This window comes from Oryza glaberrima, chromosome 6 (genome assembly GCF_000147395.1).
Source record: "Oryza glaberrima chromosome 6, OglaRS2, whole genome shotgun sequence".
Lineage (NCBI taxonomy): Eukaryota > Viridiplantae > Streptophyta > Magnoliopsida > Poales > Poaceae > Oryza > Oryza glaberrima.
Genome location: NC_068331.1, coordinates 2,854,582 through 2,875,490, shown reverse-complemented (window position 1 = coordinate 2,875,490; position 20,909 = coordinate 2,854,582). Strand labels below are relative to the sequence as shown.

Genomic DNA, 20,909 nt, shown 5'->3' with positions numbered 1-20,909 from the left:
CGCAATTAATTACCACGCACCGTGATTGGTTCGGGTGTGTTTAGTTCACGTCAAAATTGAAAGTTTGGTTGAAATTGAAACGATGTGACGAAAAAGTTAGAAGTTTGTGTGTGTAGGAAAGTTTTGATGTGATGAAAAAGTTGGAAGTTTGAAGAAAAAGTTGGGAAGTAAACTTTAGCCTAATTGATTTCAGATAGGGTACAGAATTCAGACTTTTCGTATGGTTTTTTTTGTACCCTTTTGGTTTGCTTTTGAAAAATGGTATCATCGGTTGGTTTGTGGTACAGTATAGTGGTTTTGATTTTCTTCGCTGAAAAGTGAAATATTGTTGCAATGATCTGCTTATGAGAAAGGCATTAGTACTCCCTTCTGTCACAAATGCTTGTGAGTTCAGATCGTCGAGAGAATTTTGACTTTTTAATAAGCAACATAAAAGCAAAAGACATTTCCAAATATAGGGAAAGTTTATTTGTCCCTCGAGGAACATCCTCTCTTTTTTTGCATTCTAGACCTCTTTTTAGATAGCATTTATAATTCAGATTTTTTTTATATATATAATTTTGGTACCTTATGGTTTGCTTTTGAAAATGGCATCGGTTGGTATATGATACAGTACAGTGGTTTTGGTTTTCTTTGCTGAAAGAAAGTGGAATACTGTCGGAAACGACCCTGCTTATGACAATGATATTCATACACTGTTTTGTTGTGAATACTTGTCAATTTAATTTGACGGTCAAGATTGGTAAAATTATAACCGTCATCTTTTTAGAGATGTAAAAGCAAAAGGAAGTTCCAAATGTAGGATGTTAGTAAGGTACTTCAAATGACAAAAAAACTAATGATTCAACTTTTAAAACTGAAACCATATGCTAAGAAGTGCTAATTATAACTAGACTACCAACTGTTGTCTGCCAAGGAATAGGTCGTGTTAGATCGAAGCCATGCAAGCATAATTCCAATTCCAAATCCAGAAAAGATAGACGAGATATATATCTCGATGCTAGCTACAGCGACATTAATAATTAATCAAGCAAGCTAGTGGCGTCATGAATGATACTCACTCCGTCCCATAATATATAAAGGATTTTGAGTTTTTTCTTGCACTATTTGACCACTCGTTTTATTTTAAAAATTTTGGAATTATTATTTATTTTTTTATGACTTACTTTATTATCCAAAGTACTTTAAGCACAATTTTTCGTTTTTTATATTTGCACAATTTTTTTAATAAGATGAGTGGTAAAAAACGAAAAAAATCTCAAAATCCCTTATATTATGGGACGGAGAGAGTAATATCTAATTCCTAGTTGATTAGTCCTAAATAGGATGCATGAGATGAATGATTTGCCGTTGTTATCTTACTGTCATGGAGACAGGCCATCAGTTTCGGCGTGTCCTTGTACAATCATGGTGATGATTTGAGTGCTGGGTTTCAGAGCAGATGTGTGTAGTGCAATGCAAGGCAAAATGCGACACTGCCTGCTAATTGATGCGTGCACACGTGCGATTCGTATTATTGTCCTTCTACCCTCAAGAAAATTTGTACGTATATGTGCACACGTGTTTGAGCTTTCAGTATTTTTTTAATATAAAAGGAAGTTCAGAAAAATCAATCAAAATTTTGCAATACAACCAAAATTCCAAATTTAGGAAATGTACTTCTTTTTTTTATATATAAAAGGGCCTCATTCCGTTGATAAAGAAGAGAAGAAATGTACTTTAAGCATCGGTGAATTTGAATTGAAGCTTGGAATTGGAAATGCCATGTTGCCCAACCACATGTCTAATTCAGTATTTCAGTTATCACTATCTAACTACGATGATTAGAATGTATAATACTTAAGTACAATAACAATAAGATGTCGAATAAATGCTGAGATTTCGATGATTGGATTGGTATAACCGACTGCGGTTTGTCTTACTGGCGCCTAAATTAATTGATTAAAATTTTAAATGCAACAATGGATGCATTAGTTCGTCAGCTGGAAATTTTTTTTTGGAGATTAATTAGGACGTAGCTGTTGCCTGCCACCAATCATGGCGACAACACAGCCGCTACGAAAGGAACGGAGATTACATACTCGAAAGAGATTCTTTATCGTCAGAAAAAACTGATGACCACAGCAGCAGTGACAGGCCAGCACGAAGCAGGAGTAGTAGTATATGAATTATAATTTAAGAAATACACATTATATTTGTATATGGTTTTTATTATTATACATGCGCATTTCGGATCATATGCGTATCAATGACAAACATGATGAGGCAATATGAAATGCTGGACTGCCTGCCCTGGATACAGTCATGCAGATACTTGTCGGCAGCATTACGCGTTGCTTCGTGCAGTTGCATCATTTTTATTTTCTTTTGAGTACTTTTAAGGTGTTCTAGTATTCTACTGCCAGTATTATCATCCATAAAAAAAAATTATCAATTGATTTATAAGTTCTACAACTAGTAGTAAAAAATATTTCTTATACTACCAACAGTTAAGTTAGTAGTATAAATAGAAATGATACATTGGACTAGAAAAGGTGATTATAAAATATCTACCACCTCTGTCTAAAACATAGCAACTTTTAGCTATAAATTTCAATAAAGATATGTTTATATTTGTAGCTTAAGGTTATTATATTTTAGACCAGAGGTAGTATTTTATTTTATTTTATTTTTTGCATCATACAATTTTGCTAGTTTTTTTTTTATTCTACATCACCCTTCCTTTTTTATTATAGTTTTTTTGAGATGGACAGATACGGTAAAGAGTACTTTGGATGATTGTTAAACTGTTTTGGAGCCACAGATGCTGTGTTTGTTTTGTTGGGCTAAAAAGTTCAAGAACTTTGTTGGGCTAGATTTAGTATTCCTCCGTTTTGTCTGGTCCGGCCTGCCATTCTACAGTACTTTAGCTGGCTGGGCCAACATAGCTTGATTTGATTTGCCTCAGATTAATTCTGCATCATCCACACAATTGCAGTTTGGATACACACAATAATTACATTTAATTGTAGGATCCGATATTGGATTTAAGTTTATAAACTGTTCCCACACTTAACTGCCAGCAAGAAACCATAATAATTTCAACAATTAATACCCTATGTAGATAATAGATACTCCCTACATTACATAATACAAGGCCCAACTATTTTTTTTTTCAGATTTCTCATATATAATATAAGGCATTTATGCATACATGCAATTAATTAGCACCTCTTCTCTACTAGTCCACCTTCGAGATCCCGAATTCTATTAGGTGCATGTGTTGTATTTACTAGTTGGCATTTCACGCCTTGTGGCTAATTCTGTAGTTATATTGTTAAACAAAATCGTAGTTTAAATGGTTAGGGGCAACTCTATGTATGTACAAAATATGGCTTTATATATATCTTATGTTACAATACAATTCATGCTTTATGTCCTCACGAAAAAAAAATCATGCTTTATTTTTTAAACCGTCATTGTATATTGTTATAATATATTTTCATGCGCAATATGGATCGTTGTAGCTAGATAGTTTGCATCTCTCTACTATACCTAAGTTTGCTCTAAAAATGGGTTAAGTAACGCTACATAATACTTACATGCTATCTAATCATACATAATGAAACAAAACTAACATCTTAAACAATAATTTAAGTTGTATTTGGAAAAAAGTTAGCATTATTTTTTAGGACTTGGAAGAGAGAAAACATTGTGTTGTGAGCAAAATAGGAAGGTGAATATACGACTAATAATAAATGATGAATTAGATGGATAAATAGCTTCCCCGTGATGACTAGAAAAAATCCTCGTGTGTTGCAACAGGTGAAACTATTTTAATCTTGTTATTATTATATGGTTTAGTTAAGATGAAATTTACTGTGAGAATTAGCTTGGATATGTATTTTCTAGAAAATAATGAGCTACAAGTAGGAGTCCGATCATCTTAAATTAGCATGCGAGTTTTCTTTAAGGGATTTCTTATACGATTCTTTTTATGTTTCCAAAAAGAACAAACTTAAAATCTGACACAAATGCGGATCTGTATTTTTAAAAGCGAACGAACTTAAAAACGACTCATACACGAATGACGTACCAAAGTACCGACAAAAACATCTTTAATTTTTTTTAATGATGTGGCTTCTTGTATATCTTACTTTATAGGAGTAAATGCTTTTTAATAGGTACCAATTATATAGGAAGATAGGATTAGGGTGATCCTAACTAGGAGGCGGTAATAATAATTATTATTATTTTGGATTAAAGGTGTCTGTGTATTTTGGAACCTGCTAGAATTACTGGATAATATATATATATAAACCAGGCTGTTGCATCAGACAAATTCTACCTCTGCATTACAGCAAATCAAACTCTGCTGCATTAACCTCCTCCTTTTCCTTTTCCTTTTCCTTTTTCGCGTCTTCCTTCCAATCTCGACCGTCCGTTTCTCGATCGCACGGTCGATCCGTGGCCAAAATCCCTAGGCGTAATGCTCGTGCATCTGCAGCTGTCTCCGTTCCACCGGGCACGTCGCGCTCTCTCGCTCCCGACGCGACAACATGCTCGCCTCCGCCGCCGCGTTCACGGACAACCCGGCGGCGACAGCCACGGTGGCGGCGCGACACGGCGTCGACGGCGGCGGCAGAAGGGTGGTCGTGCCGCTGTTCCTGGTCACCGTGTCCCTGTTCTTCGTCACGTACCAGCTCTTCGGCGTGGCCACGGCGGCCGGCGCCATGGTGCTCGTCTGCGCCGTCGCCCTTGCCGCGCTCAATGTCACGGTCACCCGCGCGCGCCGCTTCCCCTTCCTGCGCCTGTCGCTCGGCGGGGAGGAAGGCCATGGTGGTGGTGGTGGCGCCGGCGGTGGTGGCGTGGCGCCGGCGGCGGCCGGGATGGACGCGGCGGCGATCATGGCGCTCCCGGCGGCGTTCGGGTACAAGAGGGAGCAGGCGGCGGCGGCGGGGTGGGCGCAGTGCTCGATATGCCTCGGCCTGGCGCGCGTCGGCGAGGCCGTGCGGCGGCTGCCGTCGTGCGGGCACCTGTTCCACGCCGGCTGCGTCGACGAGTGGCTGCGCGCGCACGCGACGTGCCCGCTGTGCCGCGCCGCCGTGTGCGCCGCCGGGCCGGATGCGGAGCTGCCCGTCTGACGACAGCCGCGGTGATTGTTCTCATTGTTAGGTCGATCATGCTGTAGAGAAAGTATAGCAATAGCGATTTTTTCATCCATTTTATCAGTGTTGGTGATTGGTAATGATTTTATCTCAAAATCTAGGTAGTCTTCCTGTTCTTCGTCCTCAGTGACATTTGTAAATTCCGTCCAAATTATGTTGCTGTAGTTAAAAGTACTCTTAATATTTACTCCCTCCTTTTCATATTATAAGTCATTTTAACTTGGTTAAAGTTACTCAAACTACTTCAAGTTTTGTTCAAGTTTGTATACAAATACAGAAATATTTGCAACACCAAATTAGTTTCACTAATCTATAATTGAATATATATTTTAGTAATATATTTGTCTTGGGTGAAAATACTACTAGTTTTTTTTACAAACTTAATCAAACTTGAAACAATTTGACTTTGGTCAAAGTCAAAACGATTTATAATCTGGAGCAGAGGGAGTAATAATACCCTTGCTTGGGAAGGAGTGAAGCATCATAGCCCATGCGTTTGGTATTACTCCCTCTATCCAAAAAAAAAAAAAAAAGGTTAGATATTACAACATACTCCTTTCTTTGTCCAGATTCATTTTCTTAGGATAAATCACATCCCTAGCCTAAGTTGATTTTTTTTAATAGAACGAGTAGCTTGCAACCTAAGATACTCCATCTTTCCTAAAATATTATAACCTAAAACCGGATAGGACATATCCTAATACAACAAATCTAAATAGGGTTTTGTCTAGATTCATTGTACAAAGATACATTCAATTTAAGATTGTTATAGTTTGGGACAGAAAGAGTATAACTTTTGTCACTAAGATCAAGAGGTCAGGCAGTGGGCGACAAGGCGAGGCAGTCATCTAGCAAAGGAGACAATGGGTGAGGGAGAGGGCGCCGGCGAGGGAGAGGGCCCTGACGACATAGATGCTGGAAAGCTAGTGGGCGACAAGGCGAAGCCGACGTCGAGTAGAGGAAGAGGGGATGCCCCTCCTCCATGTTGTCTGCGGTTCCTAGCAACGAAGCCGATGGGTTAGCGCGGGATCCGACGACGTTGGAAGCTGAGTGGAGGGCGTTGTGACAGTGGAAGTGGGGACGGGGTTGCTGGTCGAGATTGACGCAAATCAAGCTGGAATCAAGGTAGATCGACGGCTTGGGAAGGAGCTCGAGGGCGGTAGCGGTGAGAGCATCTGGCACGAAAGAAGCAAAGGTGGTGCCGACGAGGACCACCACGGCAGCTAGGTGGAGAAGCGGGATGGGAGCCCGATGGCACTGGCTACGTCGGCTATGTCGAAGCAGATCTGGCGGGTGGAGGTGACTAGAACCTGTCAAGAGGAAGAATATGAAGGTAAAATGGATATTTTATGTGGTTTCTCTCTCCTCAACTAAGTGAATGTTGTATTTTAATACTCAAGGTGTCTTGCAGTAAATTATCATGTTTTTTGAGTGTTGTCAACGTTTGATGTCTCGACTACGGTATTTGGACAGTATGGGGATCGTTGATGCTAGGATATATGCGAGACTGAGGTAAAAGAGATGGAGACAGGGATTTTTATACAGATTCGGGCCCCTGAGTAGTCAGGTAATAACCCTACATCCTGTTGGCCGAAGCCGGTATTGCTTTTATTCACCATAATCACACCAGTACAATATGTGGGCAGCCTATCTAACTGTTGTCGACATGTTGGTCCGAAGGTCTGACTCATAGTCGACAACAGGGTAGTCTTCCTCCTCGGATCCGTGCCCGGCGAGATCAGAGATAGCGCTTTCGTATCTCCTGACGGTATCTGGAGACACTGTAGGAGAATAGCCATGCCTATCCCTGAAGTCGATATCCGGCGGCATGTCTTGGCGTATGTTGGCTTGTATGTTGATTGTGTTGGGTGTTGATGAGGGGGTCGTCCCGATCGTGGTGATCGTGTTGATCGTCTCATGGTGAGTGTGTCCCCCTATCCTCCTAGGGGGGCTTGTATTTATACCCATAGGTGTCCCCTTGTCCAAGTAGAACTAGGGAAACCAATATGGATACAATCCGAGTAGTCCTTGTCGTTTCCATGTAGAACTCTGGTTGTCTTTCCTTATCCGGAACTCCCTCCATATCTGAAGTCGGTTTCCGTATAGGACATGGTATGTGGTAGGTCCTGCCGAGATTTAGTCAACTACTATTAAGTATGTGGTATCCATAACCATGACAGTAGCCCCCGACTTCAATGCAAATGAACGAATTCCTATTCTCAACCGCGCACAGACATTGGAGTAACTGTTATCGAGCTCATGTGACCGTTCTCGGTGAGTTTAGAGATAACGTTGGACTTCCTTTGTCAGCCCCATGCAGGCGCCGAAAGGGTTTGTCTAATTCAATCTCTGATGTCGACCGAAAAAGTACAGAGCGTACGACTAAGTCTCCCGTCTTGCGGTAATCGAGAATTTGGATCGAAGTCAAGAAATTTTATCTCGGCGGGTACACCATCTCTTCATTCCGTATTCCTTGTCGAGATCTAGCAACCGTTCTCGAGTGATCAAGAAGGCGTAGAGTCTGCGACGGAACTTTGTCGACATTTGTCGTACTCGCCTTAGTCGATCTTGGTGTAGAACCATAGAGACATGAAGTCTTCGATAATGTCGAATAGAATTTTCCTGAAATCAATACTCAGAAAAGAATATTAGATAGAAATAGCCCCCGAGCGAATGCTCAAAGGGTGACATGTTATAATATGTATGGTAAATTGAAAATGAATCAAATTTAACGACTAATGTTTTGTGTAAGAGTGTCTTCTTAGTTCACGACTTTGATTAGTCGTTTGAGTTGTACACTCTCCCTAGCCCCCAGTCTTGTCGTCGGAGAATCGTTCTCGGAGGAGAAGGCTCTTGGACCCTTGACCTGCCTTGGTTGAATAAGCAATGATCCTAGCCCCCAGCCGTGAAGTTGGAAAAGTCAATTTCTGATTACACGGCTTGGTTAATACGCACGACGAGAACTCTTACACGACCAGATCTTTCATGGTCTTTCGTCTCTAAAGGATCCGACAAGGCCTTATCGGCTTTGGGCGTCCCCAGCCGAAGATCCCTTAGGTTCCTCGGAGGCCTTGTCAAGACGGCGTAAAGGGACAGTAGGATAGGTTTCAACGCTAGGTGTCGTCGTGGTAAGGGATCTCTGGGTAAAACACTTGGCGATATTGTGTACCTGCTATCAACTTTGAGGCAATAGCCGTAACTCGACCACTGTAAGTGGAAGTAGTCGGAGAAACGCTACATCGCTGGTCGAGGACCAGGCAGTAACCGTAACTCGACCACTGAAAGTGCAAGTAGTCGGAGGAACGCTACATCGCTGGTCGAGGACCAGACAGCAGCCGTAACTCGACCACTGAAAGTGCAAGTAGTCGGAGGAACGCTACATCGCTGGTCGAGGACCAGGCAGTAGCCGTAACTCGACCACTGAAAGTGCAAGTAGTCGGAGGAACGCTACATCGCTGGTCGAGGACCAGGCAGTAGCCGTAACTCAACCACTGAAAGTGGAAGTAGTTAGACGAATGCTACATCGCTGGTCGAGGACTAGGCAGTAGCCGTAACTCGACCACTGAAAGTGGAAGTAGTCGGAGGAACGCTACATCGCTGGTTGAGGATCAGGCAGTAGCCGTAACTTGACCACTTGAAGCAAATGGAATGGACGAGAGATCACTACGATCAACTGGTTGAGGACCGGTGAGTAGGTGTCCCTCGATCACTTGGAGTCATGGTACGAGGTCCGCTACGCTGCCGTAGTCGTATCTTGACCATCTGAAGTAAAGGTGCGAGAGATTGCTACGTACTGGTGCGAGAACCAGTGAGCGAGCAGAATTATCTCTCGAACACCAATGGAAGTTGCGGTGTGAGAGATTGCTGCGTACTGGTGCGAGAACCAGTGAGCGAGCGGAATTATCTCTCGAACACCAATGGAAGCTGCGGTGTGAGAGATTGCTGCGTACTGGTGCGAGAACCAGTGAAAGAGCAGAATTATCTCTCGAACACCGATGGAAGCTACGGTGTGAGAGATTGCTGCGTACTAGTGCGAGAACCAGTGAGCGAGCAGAATTATCTCTCGAACACCAATGGAAGCTGCGGTGCGAGAGATTGCTGCGTACTGGTGCGAGGACTAGTGAGCGAGCAGAATTATCTCTCGAACACCGACGGAAGTTGTGGTACGAGAGATTACTGCGTACTGGTGCGAGAACCAGTGGGCGAGTAGAATTATCTCTCGAACACCAACGGAAGGTGTGGTGCGAGAGATTACTGTGTACTGGTGCGAGAACCAGTGGGCGAGCAGAATTATCTTTCAAACACCAATGGAAGCTGCAGTGTGAGATATTGCTGCGTACTGGTGCAAGAACCAGTGAGCGAGCAGAATTATCTCTCGAACACCGATGGAAGCTGCGGTGTGAGAGATTGTTGCGTACTGGTGCGAGAACCAGTGAGCGAGAAGAATTATCTCTCGAACACCGACGGAAGTTGTGGTGCGAGAGATTACTGCGTACTGGTGCGAGGACCAGCGTGCGAGTAGAATTATCTCTCGGCCACCGATGGAAGTAGTGGTGTGAGAGATTACTGCGTACTGGTGCGAGAACCAGCGTGCGAGTAGAATTATCTCTCGAACACCAATGAAAGTTACGATGTGAGAGATTGCTGCGTACTGGTGCGGGAACCAGTGAGCGAGCAGAATTATTTCTCGAACACCAATAGAAGCTGCGGCGTGAGAGATTGCTGCATACTGGTGCGAGAACCAATGGAAGGTGCGGTGTGAGAGATTGCTGCGTACTGGTGCGAGAACCAGTGAGCGAGCAGAATTATCTCTCGAAACCGATGGAAGGTGCGGTGTGAGAGATTGCTGCGTACTGGTGCGAGAACCAGTGAGCGAGCAGAATTATCTCTCGAACACCGATGGAAGTTGCGGTGTGAGAGATTGCTGCGTACTAGTGCAAGAACCAGTGAGCGAGCAGAATTATCTCTCGAACACCGATGGAAGTGCTAGAGTTGGTTTACTGCAAGTGTATCTCATGTGGCCAGCATGACTCACGTACCCAACTTATAGCATGTCCGGATGTCCGTTCGCAATCATGTCAGGTGATTAAGCCGACGACGTTCGCGAGGAATTATCTGTTAACAACCTTTTCTCGAGTAGTCCAGCCATGGCCGGTGCTATGAGATAGGTCGTCGGTCTTCGTTGGTAGGTTGGGTGCGATAACTCCGCATTTGTCGAGAATGTTCTCGATAATGGAGTGTACTCGACCACAACCTACTCGAGTGCTCAGTTGTTCCTGAAAATTATTTTCTAGAAGGAAAGACATAGCAGATAATATCGAGTATGTACTCAAAAACTGCGTGGATCTTCTCGTATTATCAGGATATAACGAGCAGATGTAATTATCAGGCATTATATAAACCGTAAACAAGCATGATTTATATGGAAGAAAACGAGTGAGCCCCCAGCGTTAGACCGTAGTTGGCCTGTCGTCGGAAGCACTCGTGCAACGGATATTGTATAAGAAACATGCTCTAGGTAAACATAATAAATTATAGATCTGACAATGCTGTATGATCTGAATAGGTACGATAAATTGCATATAAAATATTGCGTACCTTTGTAGATATATGCTGGATGTATCTACGAAATTAGTAGATTAATTAATAAATCAATCCACTAATTACCTTTTAGCCAAATTGAATTGTACTCCACGATTAGCGCGTGTAGATGGCACCTATGTACGCACGCAAGCATACCTATGGCTAAAAAAGCCTTCGGTACACGCCGTGCATTACTGTACATGGTTCCCACCGCATACATGCTTAATACATGTGTAGATGCAGTCGGCCAGCTGATTGATTGGCGGGTAGACGACGTGTAGTTGACCCTGGTCCGGCGGTAATTCGTCAAGGTCTTCCGCGACGGCGACGTCTTGAAGCTTGGTCGATCTCGCCGGATCGAATAGTCGATGGTGATGATTCTGATCTCGTCGGAAGATGTATTTGGACAGGTTGGATCTCCCAGAGCTGAAGTTGTCGAGTAACTTGTTGTCGGAGAATCCATCGTTTGAACCCATCTCGTCGAAATCCTAGAGCACCAAAATCCCCCTACCTGGCGCGCCACTGTCGACGTTTGATGTCTCGACTACGGTATTTGGACAGTATGGGGATCGTTGATGCTAGGATATATGCGAGACTGAGGTAAAAGAGATGGAGACAGGGATTTTTATACAGGTTAGCCCCTGAGTAGTCAGGTAATAACCCTACATCCTGTTGGCCGAAGCCGGTATTGCTCTTATTCACTATAATCACATCAGTACAATATGTGGGCAGCCTATCTAACTGTTGTCGACATGTTGGTCCGAAGGTCTGACTCGTAGTCGACAACAGGGTAGTCTTCCTCCTCGGATCCGTGCCCGGCGAGATCAGAGATAGCGCTTTCGTATCTCCTGACCGTATCCAGAGACACCGCAGGGGAATAGCCATGCCTATCCCTGAAGTCAATATCCGGTGGCATGTCTTGGCGTATGTTGGCTTGTATGTTGATTGTGTTGGGTGTTGATGAGGGGGTCGTCCCGATCGTGGTGATCGTGTTGATCGTCTCATGGTGAGTGTGTCCCCCTATCCTCCTAGGGGGGGCTTGTATTTATACCCATAGGTGTCCCCTTGTCCAAGTAGAACCAGGGAAACCAATATGGATACAATCCGAGTAGTCCTTGTCGTTTCCATGTAGAACTCTGGTTATCTTTCCTTATCCGGAACTCCCTCCATATCTGAAGTCGGTTTCCGTATAGGACATGGTATGTGGTGGGTCCTGCCGAGATTTAGTCAACTACTATTAGGTATGTGGTATCCATAACCATGACAAGTGTCCTCAAACAAATTCACGTTTTTCAATGTCCCCTAGAAAAACCACATTCTTTGATTTTTCCTGTAGCAATTCTTTTTAAAATATATTGCAGCAAATTAAATAGCATATATAGATCCTATCCTTGACATGAAAAGGAGAACTTTTGAAAAGATATTGCATGAATGAATTCAGAAATGAGTCAAAATGATCTATTCCTTTGTTGACATCATGAGTACGCATAGCAAAAATTGTTGGCTCAATTAATGGATGTCGATTAATCTGTCACATATAAAATGTACGGTCCATTGAATAGCAAAATAAAGATGATTGCCGTGTCTACATGTGTATATTCTCATATGGCACTGTCGTTGAAACTTTGATTCAGCTCGTGGTACATAAACAGGACACAACCATTCGATCGATTGAAAAATAAACAACTGACATTCGTTCACATCACCATGAGTAAAAATTTTACTCGTAGAGATTTACTCATGAGTAAAAGTTTCAGTGGGAATAAAATTTTTGCTCATGGTGATGTAGACGAATCACAAACATCATTTTTCGATATAACGGTAGTTTTAAATTTTCACTACGTATGTAGTTTCCACAAGATATTTTCTCCAAGTTGACTGGCATATCATATTTGCGCCTTCACTGTAATTTTGTGGAAAGTTATTTTCATGAAGGTGATGTGGCAAAACCACAAGTTGTATATAACTGAGGTTTTTCCTAGCAAGTGACAGGGTTGAAATATCCATCTTCTACACATGTGTTCTCATGGTAGTGTGTGTGTGTGTGGGGGGGGGGGGGGGGATTGCAATTATAACACCGCAAACATTAACCTTTGCTATAGTGACACTGGACCCATATTTCATACACACAGATGGACCCATTTGTCATACACTCGGAGTGTCAATACAGCGAAGCCTACATGTTTGTAGTCCCAATATTGCAATTTTCTCGTGTGTGTGTTCAGTTTGGGAAAGTCCTTTTCCACTGTAAGGATTTCCAAGTAATTATGCAATTTTGTCAATAAACAAAATATATTAATATATGATATATTACTACATAAATATATAAATCCAGTTTATGAAAGTTGAGGGAAAAAGCAAATATGACCGTCAATAGTACACATACTTGTTAGATTTTAGTTTGTTTCTATAACTTCTATTCATTAAATTTGGTCTTATGTGTATGTGGAGTGATATAACTTATATTTATCTGTGTTATTACCTTTTTAAGAAAAATATAACTATTTTAATGATATGGAAGAAACGAGGGGGGGCTAACGGGGGGGGGGGAGGAGATTGCAATTATAACACCGCAAACATTAACCTTTGCTATAGTGACACTGGACCCATATTTCATACACACAGATGGACCCATTTGTCATCCACTCGGAGTGTCAATACAGCGAAGCCCACATGTTTGCAGTCCCAATATTGCAATTTTCTCGTGTGTGTGTGTTCAATTTGGGAAAGTCCTTTTCCACTGTAAGGATTTCCAAGTAATTATGCAATTTTGTCAATAAACAAAATATATTAATATATGATATATTACTACATAAATATATAAATCCAGTTTATGAAAGTTGAGGGAAAAAGCAAATATGACCGTCAATAGTACACATACTTGTTAGATTTTAGTTTGTTTCTATAACTTCTATTCATTAAATTTGGTCTTATGTGTATGTGGAGTGATATAACTTATATTTATCTGTGTTATTACCTTTTTAAGAAAAATATAACTATTTTAATGATATGGAAGAAACGAGGGGGGGGGGGCTAACGGGCGATCACCCAGCGATCGTATCTGCCCCCCTCCCCCTATACGATACGCTGCTCCCTCCTCTCGGGGGGGGGGGGGGCTAATGGGCGATCGCCCAGCGATCGGATCTGCCCCCCTCCCCCTATACGATATGCTGGATCTGCCCCCCTCCCCCTATACGATACGCTGCTCCCTCCTCTCCCCCTTCCTCCTCCCCTTCTTCTCTTCCTACTATAGTACACCACACAAAAATTTAAAAAAAAAAGTTAGAAAAAATTTATGTATAGAAATACTATATATAAAAAATTTGAATTCAAATTTAATTTTAAATCAGGTATGTAAACTTTTGACTTATAAACTTTGGGTCTATAAACTTTAGGTGTATAAACTTTAGATGTATAGAAATACTACATATAAAAAATATTTGAATACAAATTCAAATTTAAATCGGATATAATTCAAATTTAAATTTGAAACGGGTCTATAAACTTTAGATCTTTAAACTTTAGTATAAACTTTAGATGTATAGAAATACTATATATGAAAAATATTTGAATTCAAATTCAAATTTGAATCGGATATTTGAATTCAAATTCAAATTTGAAACGGATATTTGAATTCAAATTCAAATTTGAATTGGATATATAAACTTTTGACTTATAAAGTTTAGGTCTATAAGCTTTAGGTGTATAAACTTTAGATGTATAGAAATACTATATAAAAAATATTTGAATTCAAATTCAAATTTGAATCGGATATATAAACTTTTGGTCTCTAAACTTTAGATGTGTAAACTTGAGGTGTATAAACTTTAGGTACATAAATTTACTAAAATAAGAAAGTAATACGGTGCCAAAAAAGGAAATTAGGTGGAGGGAGGGAGAGGGAGGAGGGGGGAAGAATCCCATCGCTATGGGCGAGCGAGCCCAGTAGCATTTCCGGGCATCTTATAGCATCTACTCGAGGGAAAAAAAACATATCCTGTTCGGTCTAGTTTCTGAAGAAAGAATCCACAAATTTTTGTGCTAAATTCAAAAATGAAATCACGGATTTCGGCTGATCTCTCTGACTCCCTGTCTCATCTGAACTTGCTCGATACGGCAGCGCGACGTGTGGGTAAATTAGCAATTGACAATGGGCAGCATGCCACTGTTAATTAAATCGTCCAAATCAAAGATATGTGACTGTGAGTACGTGACCGGCTGTGATTCTCTGTTAGTGTTGACGAACTGATAGGTCACGGCAAATAAAGTGCACCGTCTGGACCTTGAAGACCCAGACTCTTAGAGTGTCACGGCAAAATGAACCGTCCTAAATATTCAATATATATACACTCTCCATAAAAAAAACTCCCAAAAAGAATATATTTGGAACGAACTTCTAGTTTTAATCATGAGAACCCTATGCAAAGTACTAGTTCTTCCGTTTCATATTATAAGATTTTTTAGCATTGCTCACATTTATATATGTGTTAATGAATCTAGACACATGTGTGTGTTTAGATTCATTAACATCTATATGAATATAGGTAATGCTAGAAAGTCTTATAACCTAAAACGGAGGTAGTAGTACCTACAAAATAGTAAAAAGAACTCAGTGATCTCATTATTCTGGATTATATCAAAGTAAAATTAAAATCACGCAAACATAAGTACATTAGGTCCCATCGTTTCGCTTTTTCGGGGAATAAACCAAACAGCATATTTATAAATAAAACTTTTATATACGTGTTTTTAGTGATATCAAAGTAAAGGTTGAAAAATAAACTTCGATGAAAAATCCTAAAATTATAAATTCAAATTTTGACTGATAAGTATAAGCATAAGCGAAAAAAAACATAGGATATATTCTATCTTTACTACTTTAAAATATAATAGCAGTGATGAGATGAATTTATCATCATCATCCAACTATCATGCAGAACCCACATAAACCGTGAGTCCCTGAGATAAGATTTTTCCCTATTTTCGATTCCCATATGCCACACAGATCCCATCATAGAAAAATGATAATATTTCATCTTGCAAGATAATAATAGCATTATCTATGGCTAACTGTACCTAAGAAGTTACAGCAAAAATAGCACGATTACGAATATATATATATATATATATATATATATATATATATATATATATATATATATATATATATATATAGGCAACATATCCTATGCACACATGCCCTCACGTGTACACACGTGCACACCAACTAAAAAATGTCACCAAAAAATCTAGAAAAAATCATACACATATTTTCAATTGTATTACACCTAGGGTTAAAATCTTAACGTCAAATTCATTATATTTTAGCCGTAACAAAAAAAACAAAAAATCTGACAGTTTTAAGGTTGCAATTTTGTCAGAATTTTATCTTTTTTGTTATTCTCTATGTAGAATGAATTTGAAGATGCGACTTTGCACGTAGATGTAATACTATTGAAAGTACATGTATGAATTTTCCTAGAATTTTTTGTGATAATTTTTAGTTGGTGTACATGGTGTGTACACGCGAGGGCCTGTGTGCATAGGATACGCTCCCATATATATATATATATATATATATATATATATATATATATATATATATATATATATATATATATATATATATATATATATATTAATGAAAGATTACGATATATATATTAGACAATGGAATATTCCCTCCATCCCAAAATGTTTGACGCCGTTGACTTTTTTAAAAATGTTTGACCGTTCTTCTTATTCAAAAAATTTAAGTAATTATTAATTCTTTTCCTATCATTTGATTGATGGTTAAATATACTTTTATGTATACATATAGTTTTACACATTTCACAAAAGTTTTTGAATAAGACGAACGGTCAAACATATTTAAAAAAGTCAACGGCGTCAAACATTTAGGGAAAGAGGGAGTAGTTTTTAGGGACTTAAAAATGCATATATAATGAGTTATTGTTTTTTTTAAAAAAAGGCAAAATTTGCCACAGGACACGTAAAAACGTGTAATTGGCTGAGAGACACCACAAAAACGTGACACGGCTTATGGACACTAAAAAAACGTGTAATTGGCCGTAGGACACCGGTCGTATTATTTTATTATTTCCGGTCAAAAGAGCTAGATATTTTTCTAAATGCCCAAATTGCCCCTTCTCTTTCCTTATTTTTCTCCTTCTCTTTCCTTCTTTTCCCCTTCCCGTTGATTTCGCCGGGAACAACACGGCAGCCTCGGAGGCGCGCTGGGGCGACACTGGTGGCCACCTCCTCCTCGCATTCCACGCCGCCTTTGCCGGCACCGATGATGACGACACTGGCGGCCACCTCCTCCTTGCTCTCCAGGCCGCCGCCGCCGCCGGCACCGACGACGACGACGAGAATGGCGGCGGCGCAGCAGCCTTCGCCGCGGTAGCAGGATCTCTCGGCGGATCTGCGAGGGCTCGTGCTCCTCCACCTCTCGTCCCTCTCTGACCATGTCCGCATCCGCGCTGTCTGCCGCTCCACGCCGCCGCTGCCGGCACTGACAATGAGGAGGATGGCGGCGGCGCAGCAGCCTTCGCCGTCGTGGCAGGATCTCGTGCTCCTCCACCTGCTAGGGCTTGTGCTCCACCTCCCGTCCCTCCCCGACCACGTCTGCCTCTGCACCATTTGCCGCCTCCATGCCAGCTACCTCGCCGTCGACAACCTCACCGGCAATTACAAAACTTTTGTGATTTCGGATGGGGGAAGATGGCACCAGGGGCAATCTCGTAATTTTGAAAAATATCTCACCTCTCTTGACACGGAAATAATAAAACAATGAGACCAGTGTCCTACGGCCAATTACATGTTTTTTAAATGTTCATCAGCCGTGTCATGTTTTTGCAGTGTCTCCCAGCCAATTACACGTTTTTTGCATATCCTGTGGCAAATTTTGCAAAAAAAAAAAACTGTCTATTACACCGTACGAATATTTTGTTAGTCCGGACAACTCTACCCTGAATTCTCTGAATATATGGATTTAGCATTTTCAGGTGCCGGTAAGTCTTCTCGCTGAAGATTCCATTGCCGACCTGATGGTACGACCGCACGCGCAAAATCTTAGCCATTTCCTTGCAAATGGGCTTGGATTGGAAACCTCCCAACTTCCAAGCAATTCAGAGCATTCAACCAACAGCTACGCTTAAGGAAAGTAATTTGAAATGTTTTTTCATACTTTTTTATGATAAAAATGGTTTGCATTCCCGCCCTGGCCTTTGGCTTAATTAGGCAGACCGTCAATAGATTTTTCTACTTATACATATATGTCAGGCGAAAATTAAATTTTCAACTTTCAAATTTAGAGTTGATTTTAGATTTTTTTTTTCATCGAAGTTTACTTTTCAGTCTTTGCTTTTAGATCGCTAAGAACACGTAACTTTTATTTACAAAATACTTTTCATTTCTAAATATGTCGTTTGGTTTATTCCACTTAATGAAAAGACAAAGTGATGGGATATATCTCTAGCCCGCACAAAAAAAACCAGCTAAAATGCTATAAAGACCACGTAGATTATACTAAGTAATTTTACATATCTTCACATAATAAGAGAATTTTAGCTATTGACTTCAAAAGTGTAGCATCATTACACATAGTATTATGCTACGTCTACACTATACTTTAAGTGGATATCCCTTCGTAACCTTGTTACAACATCGAATAATCATAATCTTTTTCAATTCGTTTAACGATTATTCGAATGACATTTGAAAAAAAAATATATAGATGAATGTTATGAGTTCGCTATAAATACAGCACCAATGTAATGTATTTTCAGACACAAGTTGTACACTGGGTAGAGCAGTGAACCGCCGATACATGGCTCGGCACGTCACTGTTGTTTTGTTGCTGTTGCTACCTGCGGCGGTGTCCGGCGCGGCGAGCGGCGGCGGCGGCGGCGGCTGCATTGGCGCCATGGTCGACGACACGAGCCGTGCCGGGAAGGAGGAGAAGCTCGCCATGGAAATGGCCATGGAGGACTTCACGGCGAGCGGCGGGGACGTCGTCGGCTCGCCGTCGCCGGCGGCGGCGGCGGTGGTGGAGCTGTGCACGACGGCGTCCAATGGCGACCCGGTGCGAGCCGCCTCCGCGGCGCTGTCGCTGATCAACGAGAGGGGAGCTCGCGCGCTGGTGGGGCTCCACTCGTGGCAGGAGGCGGCGTTCGTCGCGGAGATCGGGAGGCAGGCGATGGTGCCCGTGCTGTCGTTCGCCGCGGCGGCGCCGCCGTCGCCGTCGCGGCGGTGGCCGTGCTCTACGAGGACGCCGACTACGGCGGCGGCGCCGGCGTGTTCCCGCACCTCGCCGACGCGCTCCGCGACGTGGGCTCCGAGGTCGACCACCGCGTCCCCGTCCCCGCGTCGCCGTCCGACGGCGCCCTGCGGCGGTCGCTCGGCGACCTCATGGGCGGGCAGTGCCGGGTGTTCGTCGTGCACGCCTCGGCGAAGGTCGCCGTGGCGCTGTTCGCGGAGGCGAGCAGGATGGGGATGATGGCGACGGGGTATGTCTGGATCGTCACCGACGCCATCGCCGGCGCCGTCGACTCCCTCGACGCCGCCGCCGTGTCCACCATGCAGGGAGTCATCAGTGTGAGGAACCATATCTCCATGGACACCAACTCCAAGAACACCAGAGACCGCCTGATCGCGAGGTTCAGGAAGAGGTTCCGGTCACAGTATCCCGGCGACGACGACGACGACGGCGGCGGCGGCGGCGGCGGCGACAACGACAAGACGAGAGGGCCGCAATACCCGGCTCTCCTCGCCTACGACACCATAGTCGCCGTCGCGTCGGCCATGCGGAAGACCAACGCCACCTACCCGCGCCACCGATCCGAATCCAAGCTCGCCGGACTCCGGCGAGACGATCAAGATCGCCGTGTCGTCGAACGTGACCGAGCTGCTCAGGGAGGTCAAGAGCGTCCGCTTCCGCGGTGTGAGCGGCGAGTTCGGCTTCGTCGACGGCGAGTTCGCGCCGCCGGTGCGGTTCCAGCTGATCAACGTGGCGGCGCCGAGATACCACGAGCTGGGATTCTGGTCGCCGGAGTGTTAGACTTAATCTTGTTGTTTATTGTGTGAGTTGTGATTAGTGCGTGCATGAGTTAGCTTGATCAAGAAAATCCATGATCTGCATGTAAGTGCTTGCATGTAGGAAGCTATAGGTGGATATCGGCTGGGAGTAGTGGCCAAGTCAAGTAGCTTGAGTAGTGGCATGGATTGTGGATCAGTTAGCTGTGTTGCATGTGTGTTAGTGCATTTGCATGCAAGGAGATATGGCCTGCATGCATAGAGACGTGTGCAGTGACAAGAAATTTCCTTGCGTCTCTTTGTTTCATTGCGTGCTGTTCATCTTCTTCCTCTGTCATTGCCTCCTCTGTATGTGTGTGTTTCATCGAGTGAAAGAGAAAGAGAGAGAGAGAGAGCTGTGTGTGTGCAAGTGAGTGTTTGGGCTAACACGGAGCACGGGTTCTCCAAGAACGCGGGAGGCCGCATCCGCGGCGGCGGCGGCGAGCCATCGATGAGGTTCTTGGGGCCGGTGATCTGGCCGGGGAAGCCATGGGACGTGCCGAGGGGGTGGGCGCCGCCGGCGAACGGTAGCCCCTTCACCGTCGCCGTGCCGGAGAAGGCCGCCTTCCCGGACTTCGTGAAGGTGACGCGCCACCATGGCCGTGGCGACGACGGCGACGACGAACCGAGCTTCGAGGGCTTCTCCATCGACGTGTTCAATGCCGCCGTCGAACACCTGCCGTACAACTTCCACTACAAGTTCGTCTCCTTCAACGAGACGTACGACTCGCTCATGCAGCATGACTACATGAAGGTGATCCATCCATCGAGCTCTCACTACTTTAAAAAGAAAATTTCCGGGGCCACTTTACTTTTGAAAATTGAGTCGCAGGGGTGGGCTCAGGATTTTAAGGTTGGGTATTCAAAATAAAGAGGGGAAACAATTTTCTACACTCAAAAATCCTAACAATTGGCTTATATAATATCACATACTAGTAGAACATATATAACACAAAATTGAGCATAAGTTCATGTATATAGAATTTTTGGTTGGGTAAAATGAAGTGAATCGATTGTGCTAATGGGCCAACAAAGAAGGGGGAGGACACGGCCCAAAAAGGATGGTTTCTTTGCTTGATGGGTTGTTTGATGTTTTTTCTTTAA

General features: G+C 42.8%; 1 protein-coding gene across 1 annotated transcript; it reads left to right on the top strand.

Annotated features, from left to right (window-relative positions):
- The first annotated feature begins 4,538 nt into the window (after positions 1 to 4,538).
- On the top strand, positions 4,539 to 5,123 carry LOC127775907 (E3 ubiquitin-protein ligase EL5-like). Its single transcript, XM_052302219.1, has one exon. It carries the CDS (start codon positions 4,539 to 4,541, stop codon positions 5,121 to 5,123), a length of 585 nt encoding a protein of 194 aa, XP_052158179.1.
- The last annotated feature ends 15,786 nt before the right edge of the window (positions 5,124 to 20,909 follow it).